This window comes from Argentina anserina, chromosome 5 (assembly GCF_933775445.1).
Source record: "Argentina anserina chromosome 5, drPotAnse1.1, whole genome shotgun sequence".
Taxonomy (NCBI): domain Eukaryota; kingdom Viridiplantae; phylum Streptophyta; class Magnoliopsida; order Rosales; family Rosaceae; genus Argentina; species Argentina anserina.
In genome coordinates, this window is record NC_065876.1 from 6,834,555 (window position 1) to 6,848,681 (window position 14,127).

Consider the following 14,127-nt stretch of genomic DNA (forward strand, 5'->3'; position numbering starts at 1 on the left):
GCGGAGACAAACGACGCCGTGGTACTTGAATGTGTTTAATTTATATAGTAGGTCGCCTTGTGGGTTTAGATATCCCATCTCTCTGGGCATCCGGCCCACTATAATCGAGGATATTAATCTTATTCGGCTTCAAGTGCCGGTTAGTTTTCAACTTTTGAATTTTGATTATTATAAGCCCCACAACGTCCGCCTAGCCGCTAGGCGTTTTATTTTGCCCGCTAGACGGCCACGTAAACGATTTTTAAAGCATTGGGCAAATTCTCAAAAGTCTTTGGTGAATGAATTTTTCTTTTCTAAAAAAAAAAAAAAAAAAAGTCGAGAAGTGCTTCTGCCTCTCCCACGCAAATCTCACCTAAGCGCCCTCGCCTTAGTCTTGTCCTTGGATGTCATACAATTGATGCCTACACTATGAGACTTCTACCATTACAACCCCATAAACCGACTCCTAAGAAAAGGGGTCGTCCGCGGGGCAGAAAGAATGAACTCTCATAAAAAGAAGAATGCACAATACGCTGAGACAAGGAAGCAAAGCAAGGCTAAGAAGAATTTGCTTGACAATATGGACAAGGAAGCAAAAAGTAGTGGTCAACTCCGACCCAATTGGGAAGGAGAATAGGAGATGGCTTTATTTTAAGTTTGATGTATTTCTCTCTCCAAGCTTGATACATTCTGATTAGTTTCAGTGTATAAGTTGTATTTGTATTATCATGTGTGCCACAATTGTCTTCTACATGTGAGTATGGCTGGATTGATTGGTATACCAGTCTTAATTTTTCAATATCATATACCAACCAATATATATTTGGTATGAAAAATCCATAATTTATACAAACCAATAACGTTGATATACCAATTAAGTGATACGGTTGGTACTCGGTTGGTACGGTTGGTAATTGACTTGTACCAACATATTTAAGGTCCAAAAATTTAAAAGGCCTAATCCAAATAAGTGAAATAGGAATAGAATTCCAAAGTCTTATATAACTTCAACTAAATTATCAAATACAAAGTCATAAATAGAGAGCCAAAGTCCAAATAGTCAAACTGTTAAAGTATTTATGAATTCTCAAAACAATTGAAAAGATAAATGATAGGTTTAAATGCAATATATGTTGACGTGTTGTAAGCAGTAATGATGCTACTGATAGGTCTAAACATTTGTACTTGAGAATTCGATTGAATCGATTCATTCATAATTAAATAAAGAAATTGAAGACGAGAAAAAATGTGTACTTGAGAAAGAAATTTAGAGAGATTAGATTAATATTAGTAGATTTATACGGTTTGGATTTATTTTTCAATAAATATTCGGTTGAAATTTAAAAAAAAAATATTTTTTAATTAACTAATTTAATATAATATAAGTTAGTAGGTACAATATACCATGGTATATGAAAAATCTATACCACTGACCATATCGTACCGTATACCAAATATTTAGTATACTAACGTACTTAGTACGGTTTGTATATAAATTGGTTGGGATGGTTTTATATACCATTGTCACCCCTACATGTGAGATCATAGACGTTGCTACGTCTTAGAGATCTGAACTTTATAGTATGTATTAAGTTTGCTATATTCGAGCTTACTTGGATTGTATGGAGCTATGCATGCCTGGATCGGAATTGGTTGTTCATCCGCCAAATTGGTTTTCTAAAGAAAGTTCACAAAATAGTTTTTTGAACAAGTTCACCTTTACATAATGGTTTTCTGAGGAAAGTTCATCGCGAACGTTCTTCACAAAAAAGTTTTGATCATGAAATTGTTTTCTGAAGAAAGTTCACAGCAACTTTCTCCACAAGATGGTTTTCTAAACAAAGTTCACTTACTAAGTTACTTGTGCGTAATTAATTAGATTCCCTACACCAAATTAACTTGCTGATCTCTTACTAAGTTACTTGTACGTAATTAATTAGATTCCCTAATTTACATGTTATGATCTTATGATCTCCTCTCACTCACTCACATAGCAGGACTCAATACGACCTGTGATTCCCTCATTTCCCAGTTCTCACTTTCCCCTCACCAAACCCTAACCCCAAAACCAGACCCCTCTTCTTCCTCCTCCGTCTACATTTCCCGGCGTCGGACTCCAAACCTCAACGCCGGCCGAGATCAGTACTGTTCCGGCGACCGATTATGGGCCTCAGAATGCTGACCGCAGCCACCGACAAAGACGAAGACGAAGCTCGGATTCAGACGATTTCCGAGCTGATCGATTTCCATGCCGGGGAAGCGCTTCGACGGCCTCGGAGAGGCTTTCCAAGCCTCCGGAGCTGAGCTTCACCGGAATTTCGAGGCACTGAGCTGCGAGTACGCCGTGCTCGAAGAAACGCGTGGCCTGGAGCTGCTGGTGTTGGAGAACGAGTACGAAGAGCTCTTCGAGAAGCACAGAGTCGCTAACATGGAGAAGGCGAAGGTCTCGAAGAAGCTTGCGGCGCTGGATACGAAGTACAAGTTCGAGCTGCTCAAGACTTTCGAGGCGGAGGAGAAGTGCACGGCGCTTGAGGTGAAGATTGAGGCGGAGGTGAGGGAGAGAAAGAGGAAGAGGAAGAGAGCGGAGCAGAAGTGTAGGGAGGCTGAGGAGAACTGGAGAAGTGTGCTTTCGAGGTTTCGGAGAAGGCGAAAATCCAGAGTGAGCATGCTTTTCTGTGGAGTAATTACCAATCTGAGAGGAATGAGAGAGGTGCAAGTGAAATCAAGTTTCTAAAAAATGCTAAGCGTTAATTGGGCGGTCAGTTAAAATACAGTACTAAGATGATTAATTGGAAATTAATCGGATTTGTATTTTTGTATATATTTTAAATTTTTAATAATAAATAATTATATAAATATAATTAAAATAAGAATATAATACATGAAATTAATGTAAAAATATATATAATGTCTAGAATACTGAAAATACATATGTTCTTAATTCTTAGAAATGTTTAATAATATTGATCTAATGATCTTAGCCTCTTAGGAAAAAAAAGAAATACAATTCAACAACAATGAACTTAGGAAAATCAATAATAAGAAACACAATTCACCAATTCTTTGGAAAATAAGAAAAACAATTCAAACAACAGGAATGCATTTTTGCAAGCATAATCCCTCAAAGCTCATCAAATTATTTTTCTCCATATCATTCAAATATTTCTTTTGTATCCGAATCAAACTCAAAATCCAAAACTAAAAAAAAAAACATAGCTGCCCAGGATCCGCCCAGCAGCCGCCCAGCCGCCTAGACGGGCAAAAATCGGCCAGCCGCCTAACACCGCCGTTTAACCCAAAATCGCGGCGGACAGGGGTCTCCGAGCGTCTAGGCGGCGATTTTTAGAACATTGGGTGCGGTGGATGTTTCGGAGCGGCGAAGAGTTGAGGAGAAGTATAGGGAGCTGGAGGAGAGGCATGAGTTGAAGAGGCTGGAGAGGTTTAATGTGGAGCATGAGTACAAATTGCTTGATGAGGAGAAGCGAAGATTCGAGAAGGAATGTGGAGAGTTAGAGAAAAGAATGGGGTACTGATTGAGGCAAAGAAGAGGTTAGAGGTTGAAGGGAAGCGGAATATGCGTAGCTATGGGAAAAGCATAAATTGGAGCTGCTGGAGAAGGTCAGGGTTGAGATAATGTATAGGGAACTCGAGGAGAAGCACCGGAAGATTGAGAAGGAGTACAAAGAACTCGAGGAAAAACACGATTCTGATATGCTGGAGAAGGTTGACAAGGAGGAGGAGTGTAAAGAAGTTGCTGAAAAGTACCGGCTTGAGGTAATGGAACACCGAAAAGTTGAGGAGAAGTGTAATGCTCTCGCGGAGAAATATAGAGTTGATATGCTGGAAATGCTGAAGGAATATATTGAGCTTCAGGAAAGCCACCAGCTTGAAAAGCTTGAAATGAGAGGAAATGTAAAGTGCTTGAGGAAAAGATTGAATCTGAGCGGCTGCTCAGAGCTAAGGAGTCAGAAAAAAGTGAAGAACTGGCTAAGTTTGATGAGAAATATGCAGTTCTTCAGGAAAAGTATGAATTTGAGATGCTGGAAAACCTTAAAATTCAGAATGAGTATAAGGAACTTATGGAAAATCACCGAATTCAGCTACTTGCAAAAATCAATGCTAAAAATGAGCTTAATGTATGCCAGGCCCGACTAGTTGTTGCCAATGAGAGGTATGAGAGGCTTCTGGAGGAGGCGACGAAGGCAAGGAAAGCTGTGGATAATGAGGTGATTCTTGAATGCCAAAGGCAGGACAATAACTTGGAGAGCCAAAACACGATGTTTAAGGAAACTTTTGTTGATTTGCAGACTTCAGGATCGGATAGATGGATGAATGCAAAGAGTCTTGATTCAAGAGATAAAGAAAAGAGAAGTGAAAATGGTGGATTGACAGATGACAGAAGAAAGAAGAATCCTAGTGGAAGCCCTGACCATATCATTGATTCAAAAGGATGTCCCTGATTCTGTTCCAACAAGTGAGGTCTCTCCTCGAAATGGAGGTTTGCATACTTCAGGTACTGGATGTTATTACATTTTTCATAGCTTAATGAGTTTAGTGCTTTATGAAGTATAGATCACTGTCTATGAAATTTAGGTACCTCTGTTAAGTTGGTAGTCAGTGATCATTACAATTGATGTATCTTTAAATGCAAGTTATCAAAAAGATAAATGCAGCAATGTTGAGAAATTATGGGGATCATTGTTTCAGAACTCTAATATAGGAACCAAATTAGACTTTCATGTGCTAGGAAGAAAAAAGGCACATCATTAATCTATGTTGACAGTAAATTTTCCTCTTAAAATATTCTATAAGCCGATATGTACACCCTTGGCCTTATTTACTAGGAAGAGTGTTCTTCTCTGCAATTTTTTTTTGGAAATCTTATCATTGCCAATTCCTCATTATATATAACATAAATCTTTCATGCCAGGTACTCCTAAATTTTCATCAGGAGGTTTGATTCTCATTAGCGATAGCGATGATGATTGTGCTCCTGGAGAAAAAAAGCAGATGGAGCTCAAAAGAAAACGAGATTCATCTCCAAATACTAGTAATAATGACTGGGGACAATTTGGAACAAGATAGTGTTCCAACCGCGATGAAGCAACCACGGAAGCTAAGCCGCTGTAACACTTCTGCTATTAGTGAATATGGAAAACAAAACTCTTCGAGTCATGCTCAAATACTCTTAGGAACTAGAGAGAAAAGAGGAACACAGATATCTCGTATTGAGTCTCCTGCTGTGGCCAGTAATGAGACTTTTGATTGTGATGGTGACAGTTCATCCACGTTCAGTTCTGATTGCTCTGAGGATGAAGATGGACTTCAATCTCTGTTCAGTGCCGTTGTTGAAAAGGCTAAAGCATGAGAGGTAGATGCGTTACTTGCATGTCTGCTTAGTGCATTAAAAAGGGTTCTTGAAGTTTGTATGACTGAATTTTTCTTCTTTTGGGATCATAATAATTTGGTGTCTACTCTATATTCTGGTATGATCAGTTCTGTCATGCTTCTTTTTGTACTCATGATAGTGATTTAGATGGGAATTTTATTGTTGCATATGGGGTTTCAAAGTTTTTGTTGCATGTTGTTATTAGATTGTGGAGGGTAGAATTGATGCTTAACGGCCTTCGTTTTTCATTATGATATGTCTGATATCTTGATGCATTACGTTTTAAAGTTTTAAGACAAATTAGTTGCTTGGACTGTACAATACAAAAGAGAGTGAACTCCGTGAAGGAATAGTTGAGATTTGAGATACAACACACTTGCATATTATAGCTAAATAAAGTGGTGTTTCTGTGTTAACTGCAACTGTTTTATGGAGGCATTTGCAGTCTTGACTGATCCGCAGATCTTTTAACGTGTTACTGGTGTCATCTAAATCCGTTGTTAAACAAAGTAGCAAAGCATGAAATTTTGGAGGTCTTTAGTAATATAATGTAGGCAATGTAGTAAGGACTGCCTCTCCACATCTTTTATAGATGAAATGTCTCATGAATCAGGTTGAGTCCATTATTTGCAGGTTGACATGTTATTTTTCTTTTTCCTTTTCGTATACATAGATTACAGATTTACAGACTCATCAACTGCTTATGAATATTAAATTTTCATGTACTTGCTTGATCAGTTAACTATGCTTACAGTTACCTTTTTCCTAGTAAAAATTTTCCTTTTCATATTGGCAACAGGGTGGTAGTTTGGTGGAGCTTAGAGCTGATGAGGATCAACATAAGGAGAGATTATTTCGTTCTGTGACTTCAATCAGGGCATAGTAGGTAATGTCTAACTTCTTCTCTAATTTTGTGCAGCTACTCAGAAGATTGTTGGAGGCATCTTTCTTCTGAAGTTGATAGGTAGAATTTAGGTGCACACGTAATGAGCATGTTATGTTGATGGCAGATGGTATTTAGAAAGCCTGCAAAGCGTTCTTAAACTTGTAGCACAGTTTTCTGTAGGTAGTTGAATTTAGAGATATAGAGCCTCATTCTCCTGCTAAGTAGCACTGTAGCAGTCCTAACTATGAAACATTTGATGTTACTGTAGTAACTATTACTGATTATGACAATATTATTCTGTGCCTCTTGGTTATTGTCCTTTGGAGTAAAATATTCTTTGAAAAGAAAAAGAAAGAGCTGGTGAAAATCTACCACAACTGACAAGTCAAAACTCAAAACAGTTGTGCTGTATTTGGATGGAGTAATCTTACTTTGATAAAAATCTTATTTTCATGGGAATTTTATTTTTAAGAGTAAAATTCTAAGAATTGAGAATTCTTTTGTTTGGATACTATTTCCTGAATTTAAAAAAATAGTTAGAATTGCATAAAAAAGATTGAGAACTGAAAAATGACATTTCATTTTCATGGAAAATAAACAGGGAAAACATGCTTCAAATTTTCCTTATTTTTTCTAATAGAATTTGCACTTTCTTTGGAATTTCAATCCAAACCAGGATGATGAATATCAAATTTCTGTAATCTAATTAAATTCCTCATTCTTTTCCTCTATCCAAACACAATATTGAAGAAAGGACGAGAGGCAAGTAGTGCCGTCTCAAAATATTTAGAGGCCCTATGCGAGATTGAAATTGTAGCCCTTACTTTTCGCAATGTCTTATATAAATATATCATTAAAGAAATTAGTTGTAAAATATTATTGCAATTTTCAGTTGCATACAATCAAATAGATACAATTTTTATGTTATTTGATTTGATTTAAGTCTAATCATATCTTATTCTCTCATTTCTTTAACAACATAACTATGATATATATTTTCTTCTTAACAAAATATCTATTAAATAGAAACTAATAGGTGACAAATTAACTAATAGGGATATTTGGACATCTACAAATTTAAGAAAATAATTGAAGGAAATATGGCCAAAATAATGAAAGAGCAACAAAAAATTATATAAATGACTTCGGTGATGTGAATCGAACACCCAAACTAGTGGGAGGTAGAAGAAAGTAAGTGAACCTCAAATTACCAACTACACCACTCAAGGTTTAATACAAAGTGGCCTAAGTGCAAGATTAATATATGTACTCAGTGTATATATATATATAGAACTGTAAATTTTGGGGTCATGTATTGTCGCTCTTCTCGCACGCGTTAAGAGCCGGCCTTGGAGGAAAGTTCTCAAGTTCTCAAGTTCTTAGCTTAACCACATAAACAGAACATTTGGTACAACTGAATTTGCCACTAACATAAAAAAGTTAAATCTTACCTCTTCATCGTTTCAATGTGCGATCTTGACACTTCAGTGATTTAGCTTAATTGCTTAAACCTTCGTGAGAAAATAACTAAATAACTAATAAATAAAGGGCTTTTTATAAAAAAGTCACAATTGATGCATGTATTTAGAAAAAAGTCAAGTAAGATACGAAAATTAGAAAAAAGTCAGTATCATGATTTTCTTAAAGCGTTGCCCATAAAAATCAAAAATATTACGGCGTGCCACTGACTCTTTCAAAATCGAAATCTCTATCTAATTTGCTGAAATTCTGGATAGTGTTACATTCCCAAGAAACTTCATCATAGTCCTGTCACTCTTTTGTGTCTTTCTTCTTTGGAAAACCAGACCAAAGTTTGAGCTTTGATCAGTGAACATGTCCAAGGACAAGGAACTTGTGTATGTTGGGTCTATTGACCAAGGAACTACGAGTACCAGATTCATAATCTATGATCGTCAATCCCGCACAGTTGTGTCTCACCAGGTCGAGTTCAACCAGGTCTACCCAGAAGCAGGGTAAATTACTAATCTTTGTCGACGGAGGAGCACTCGGAGTCCTGGAGCTGGAGGGAGCGGCGGCGGACATGGGACAAGAGCGCGTCGAGGTCGGTGGAGACGTCGACGAGGGTGACGAACTCGTCCTGGTCGTCGGGGAAGGTGGCGAACGAGACACAGAGGCGGACGCTGTGACATGCCGAGAGGAAATGTGGAAATATGTAAAATATTGTTAAAATTCAAATGAGATTGGTAATAAGTATGCTCAAAATGAAGAGAATAACATGAATTAGGGAACCTTGAGCTTTGGTTTCGCCGGAATTGCTTGAAGCACCGCCATTGATGGCGGCAACCCTTTGTGATGGTTGTTGCGCCTTGTAAGGTTGGTCGATTTGGAGTGGGTAGTATATCAAATGAAAGAGGGGAGCGAGATCTTTTTAACTGTACCAATTTCGTCAAAATCTATTGTCGGACGAGAAAGTTATGGCCGAAATTAGAAAAAGAAGGAAAAAAAGAAGAAAAATAATAAGAAAGGGCAAAAATAGTTCATAAAATATTTTTAAAATGATTTTTTTCTAATTTTGTTGACATTTTTATAATTTCTACTTAAATGTGATGATTTTTTTATAATTAATTTATAAATAGTAATTTTTTTCTAATATAAATTAGAAGATAGTACTTTTTTATAATTTGTCCATAAATAAATAAAAAAATGGGACGTGAGACATAGTAGAGGCTCAGTCAGTCTAATAATAAAATCAAAGACGTGATATTAGTCCAATAAGATTGCCCCATAACAATAGGGTATAGTAAAACATGATTGGAGAAGAACCCTATGATATACACCAACATCATATTAAATTAAATACTGTCCCAACTCATTTGCTTGTTGTCTCGACATATACCGAGGGGAGAAAGTTGAAAATTCTAATAAAACACCATTAAAAAAAAAAAAGAGTTCCAATACGAGCATTCATAAATCATGATGCAAGCTTTAGCTTTACTATCTTTTGGTAAAGAGATGAGAAAGAAGAAGTAAAAGAGAATTGAATTTATGTGGAAGAGAGTCAATCGCCAGTTTTTCCATTTCTAAAAAACCCTTGTATTGTACTCTCTCCCTTCCTTGCACAAACCGAGATCACCGCTGATCTCCTCACTCTCTCCGATGGCTTCTGTAACAGCCTCCGATTTCAGCGGCGGCGAAGAAGAAACCGAGGACCACACCCCGACCATACCGGAGCTGGTCTCGTCGCTGCGGGACTCTTTCCAGACGGCCGACTTCGACAGAGCCGAAGAGGCCCTCATCGCCAGAGAAGCCAACCTGAAGCGGCGGTTTCAGAGAGAAGCCGCCGAGCTCACCGCCTTGAAGAAGCTCAAGGAGGAGGAGGAGGTCCCGGACGAGGGCAAAGAGGTCATTTGGGAGTTGAAGAAGGAGAAGCGTCGATTGGAGAGGGAGCAATTGAGTGCTGAGCGCGAGGTTGAGAGTATGGAGAGCCGAGTGTTGAGCTTAGAGGATGATGTTCTGAGATTGTGCGGTGAAAATTCGGGGGGTTTCAGTGTGAGAGAGGATCATAGATACAGTGGCAGTGTTGTAAATATGGAGACTGTGTTTGATGCTTTGATTGCGTCTCATGCTAATGGAACTCTGCAAATTCCAGGTTTTCACATCATTCACATTTTGATTGCACTTTTAATTTTAACAAACTAGAAGCTGTTTTGGTCACTGGCACTAATCATCATAGTAATAGTGATTGTTGTCGCAACCGTTTATTTGTTTGATGCAATTGAATGGTCAAATTGTTTTTACTTGGGTGAGTTTTTAGTCGAGATGATTTGTAAAACAATTGGTAAGAATGGTTGGATTTTCATTTGCGGGGTGAATCGAACAAATGGTTGGTTTGTTTTGTTGTATGTTGCGACTAGCTGTTTGGCGGTTAGCTGATGTAGGGGTTTGGATGTTTTTTTTTTTTTGAAGCAAGGGAAGCTAAGCTTGACCGAGTGATACAGAAACAGATGGAGGAGTTTGCTGCACGTGAGAAGACGCATATGTTTGAGGTGCAGAAATTGCAAAGACTTGAGAATGAGTATGCAGCGCTTCAGAAAAAGCACCAATGTCAGATGAAGGAAAAGGACAGTGTTGAGAATGAACTGAAGGGTTGCCGCGAGGAGATCGAGCGGTTGAAAGGGGAGCTAAATGTAATGGAGGAAAAACATAGGGTTGAGTCTGACGAGATTAAGCAAAAAGAACAATCTAGCCGTCTGGAAGCGCTCAAAGTTGAGGATGGGTGTGCAGCACTTCAGAAAAAACACCAAAGTCAGCTGGAGGAACAAGTCAAGGTTGAGAATGAGCTGAAGCATTGCTGGCTGGAGATCAACCGGTTGAAAGGAAATGTAAATATTATGGAGGAAAAGCACAAGAATGAGTGTGAAGAGATTGAGAAGAAACATCAATCTAAACTTCTGGAAATGCTCAAAGTTAAGAATGAGATTAAGCGGTTGAAAGAAGAAGGAAAGGTTCTGGAGGAAAAATATAAGAACGAGTACAGGGAACTTGAGCAAACAAACGAATCTTATTATCAGGAAAGGCTCAAGGCTGAGATTGAGCTCAAGGTGTGCAAGTCTGAACTTGATGAGTTGAAGGAAGAGAGAAAGGTCCTTAAGCAAAAACACCAATGTCACCTTCTGGAAGTTGAGAATGAGTTAAAGCACTGCAAGACCGAGCTTGTGACATTAAAGGAGGAGCTAAATATCTCAAATGAGAAATGTGAGAAGCTTCTGGAGGAGGTGATTAAGCATGGGAAAGATAAGGATGAAGTGGTCAGTTCCCGAAATGACAAGGAGGTGAAGAATGAGCCTATGTATGTGAAATTGGAGAATGAAATCATGCGGTTAGATAAGTTCATAAATGCAAATCATCTTGGATCAAAATACATGGATAAGAGAAGCAAAAATAATGGAATGACAGATGGTACTAGAATAAAGAAGTGTATCCAAGACCCCAAGCATGTCATAAATGTGGAGGATTTGTATGATTATGTGCCAGCAAATGCTTCCCCTAGAGGATTTGGTGTTGGGAATTCAGGTATTAGAAACTGATATATTCAAATTAATCAATGCTAATCTTTTGCTGTTATTTTCGTCATTGTGGTGCCTACATTCTGCTTGAGCTTGATATGGTGTAATTGAGTCTCTGGATTTGCAACTGAGTAACATGCCGATCTCTTAATGTTACCAAAAGAGGACATTTGATTTATCTTTAATTGAACTTAGTGTTGTTGTTTCTGTAGTATCTCTTTAGTCTGATTCATAATCATCATCAATGAGGGAGCGAGGTCTTTACAGCTTATATTACAATAGTTTTGGAGATGATCCCTTCAAAGCCATTTCATGCTTTAGGGAGAGCGGGTAGAAGGAGGTCCTTACAATTTACATCACAATACTTTTGGAGATGTTCACTTTAAAGACATAGCATGCATTTATATTGACTATAAATCTTCCTTTCTAGAAATTGTTTTGCTAATTCCTTGGTGATACTCGATAATTTACATGAATTTTATACCAGGTGCTCCTAAATCTTCATATGAAGGTGTCATTCTTCTCAGTGATAGCGAAGATGACTGTGCTCCTGGGGAACCAGATTATCTTGGACTCAAAAGAAAACGAGCTTCATGGCCAAATGCTAGTGATAATAACAATGCTGGTCACAATTTTGAACAAGAGAGTTCCCCAACTTCCGCAAATAAGAAACATAGGATGCTGCATCCCTGTGGCTCTCTGGTTTCTAACAATGGGAAACAATTTAATCAATCAAGTTGTGACCGAGAGATCTTAAGACCATCTGGAGAAAAAGTTAAGGAAGAGGTTGCCAGTTCTGTGAAGAATTACGATTCTGAATCAAGTTCTTTAAGTTTGTTCAGTTCTGATGGTTCTGAGGATAATGGTGACATTAATTCCATGATGCTATAAACAAACAGAGCATAAGAGGTAATAAAAATGGCATTTATGAGAATGTTATCTATTATTGAGTTTTAAGTGAGTTGCTGTTTTCTTTCTGCTAGTACTGGCTATCATATTGGATTAGAAAACTATCCTTTGGTTTCTTTTACTCATTTATCAATTTTATATATCTAACTCAAATGAGTGTCAGTATGCATAAGATTGAAGCATTCATTAATTGTCGTGGTATATCACTCAGGGAAGCCTTTGCCGGTACCATGGATTTTTAAGCTGCTAAATCGAACTGAAGGAAACAGTTGGTGTATAAGCATAAAACTTGCATATGTAAGAAATTATACACTTTAAATAAGATTTTTTTTTTAGATACATTAAAGTCGTTATTTTGCTGTATCTTGTGCTGTTTATATTTATGTTTGTGTAGATTTTTATGAAGTACCATTATAGTAATTTTCCTTGTACCCGTGTGCAGCAAATCATAAAAACCTAGAGTCTTAAGTGATATAAAGTAAGTTGGGATCCAAAGGAGGTTCTGGGATTGCCGCTGTTTTTCCCAACAAAATAACTATACTATTGCCTGCTATTTACATTTCTTGCCTCGTCTCTTTCATACGATTGGTAATATATCTACTTGCTATAACTCGTTGTAGTAATATTCTGCTTTTTCAGATGGCTTCATGGGAACTGCTTTGTTTAGAGCTCGGGGACCAAGGACACAGGGGAAAAGATCTGTCAGTGGGTTGTAGCTTGATGCATGCCCTTTTGAAGATGTTCTAAAGACCAGATCCTGCTTTGCAAGTTCTCACAATGAAATACAAGCGTGCTGCTATGCAAAACAAGTTTTGACCATGGAGTATAACGGGTAATGATATTTTTGAAATTTGCAAAGGCTGCATTTTCCGAAGTCTGAACTGCTTGCAGAGTTTGTGAATAGTTGAATGTTTGACTGATTCCTCCTAACTAAGCTAGTACATTAATATGTCAACTGATTCAACTGGTCAAATTACTTCGTGGGATGAAAGATCATGTTATCCTTTGTGCGTTGGTATTTAGTTTAATCATCCATAAACTGGGCAAGCTATAAGATGCAATCACAAACAATGGCTAATCATGTTTTTCGTGCACACATATGTTCTCCTTTAGCCAATTTGTGCTGAAGGGGTAAATGGGTTATATGGTCCAAGCATAAGATCAATTGTCTGCGTTTCAATATATTAATCTTTGTGTTTTTTTTCTTTAATGTAGCTTTTTTTTCAAATTTTTTTTGAAGTAGAAATCTAGCTTGTTAATCTTATGTAGCTAATTAATTTTCGTTGGTCTTTTGTTAACCAATTTGCATGTGTCGATCTCCACTCTTTCGGTTTTAGATGATAGTACCTATATGGCTATATGTGATCTAAGGTGGTGGTCAATGTCGCGGATCTTGGTTGCACTGGTGTTGTCTGGACGGTCGCGATTCTAGGGCGTGTCTTTTAGATTTGGCAACTCTCGGCTTGTGGTTGTACGCAGGGGCGGAACCACTTGGCGGACTGGTAGGATAGGCTATAGGCCGAAAACCAGTCAAGTATTATATCTATTACTAGCAGTTTACCCGCGCTTTGCTGTGGGGTTAATACTGCTAAAACGGAGCTAAATATGAAGATAGAACCCAAAAAGGAGATAATGCAAGTAAGATTTCCCTTCAGGTTGCACCTATATAATAACATGAATCTAAAAGTGCAATCAGAGCAATCCAACTTGAGACCAATAGATTAAATAATGACAAAACAAATATTATTATTAAGAAAATTATAGCAAAAATTGTACTTGAATGTACACAAAAAATCAACAGAATGAACAACACCAAGAGAACAAACAACTTGAGAGGTCTCTTGGGCCACAAACAACTCGAGAGGTCTCTTGGGCCACAAACAACATAAATACTTGAGGTTCTTCCCAATATTTTTCTTTGGTGCCTAAATTATTAA

At 37.6% G+C, this 14,127-nt stretch overlaps 1 protein-coding gene across 3 annotated transcripts; it reads left to right on the top strand.

Moving 5' to 3' along the window:
• Positions 1–9,272: 9,272 nt before the first annotated feature.
• On the top strand, positions 9,273–13,626 carry LOC126794369 (uncharacterized). 3 transcript variants are annotated; one of them, XR_007672139.1, is made up of 5 exons: positions 9,273–9,864; positions 10,182–11,288; positions 11,769–12,190; positions 12,830–13,022; positions 13,562–13,626. XR_007672139.1 is itself a non-coding variant. In XM_050521068.1 (4 exons), the coding sequence occupies exons 1-3, from the start codon at positions 9,372–9,374 to the stop codon at positions 12,170–12,172; spliced, it is 2,004 nt and encodes a 667-aa protein (XP_050377025.1). In that variant the 5' UTR covers positions 9,273–9,371; the 3' UTR covers positions 12,173–12,190; positions 12,830–13,198. The 3 variants fall into 3 exon arrangements, 1 of the variants encoding a protein (XP_050377025.1); XR_007672138.1 differs by lacking the exon at positions 13,562–13,626 and adding an exon at positions 12,402–12,487 and having other exon boundaries at positions 12,830–13,198; XM_050521068.1 differs by lacking the exon at positions 13,562–13,626 and having other exon boundaries at positions 12,830–13,198.
• The last annotated feature ends 501 nt before the right edge of the window (positions 13,627–14,127 follow it).

What these genes read in the sequence shown, in the direction of transcription:
- LOC126794369 (XM_050521068.1), top strand. Translation starts at nt 9,372, where the DNA reads ATGGCTTCTGTAACAGCCTCCGATTTCAGCGGCGGCGAAGAAGAAACC. An exon ending in TGGAACTCTGCAAATTCCAG is followed by an intron (nt 9,865 to 10,181) that starts GTTTTCACATCA and finishes TTTTTTTTGAAG; the next exon opens with CAAGGGAAGCTAAGCTTGAC. An exon ending in ATTTGGTGTTGGGAATTCAG is followed by an intron (nt 11,289 to 11,768) that starts GTATTAGAAACT and finishes ATTTTATACCAG; the next exon opens with GTGCTCCTAAATCTTCATAT.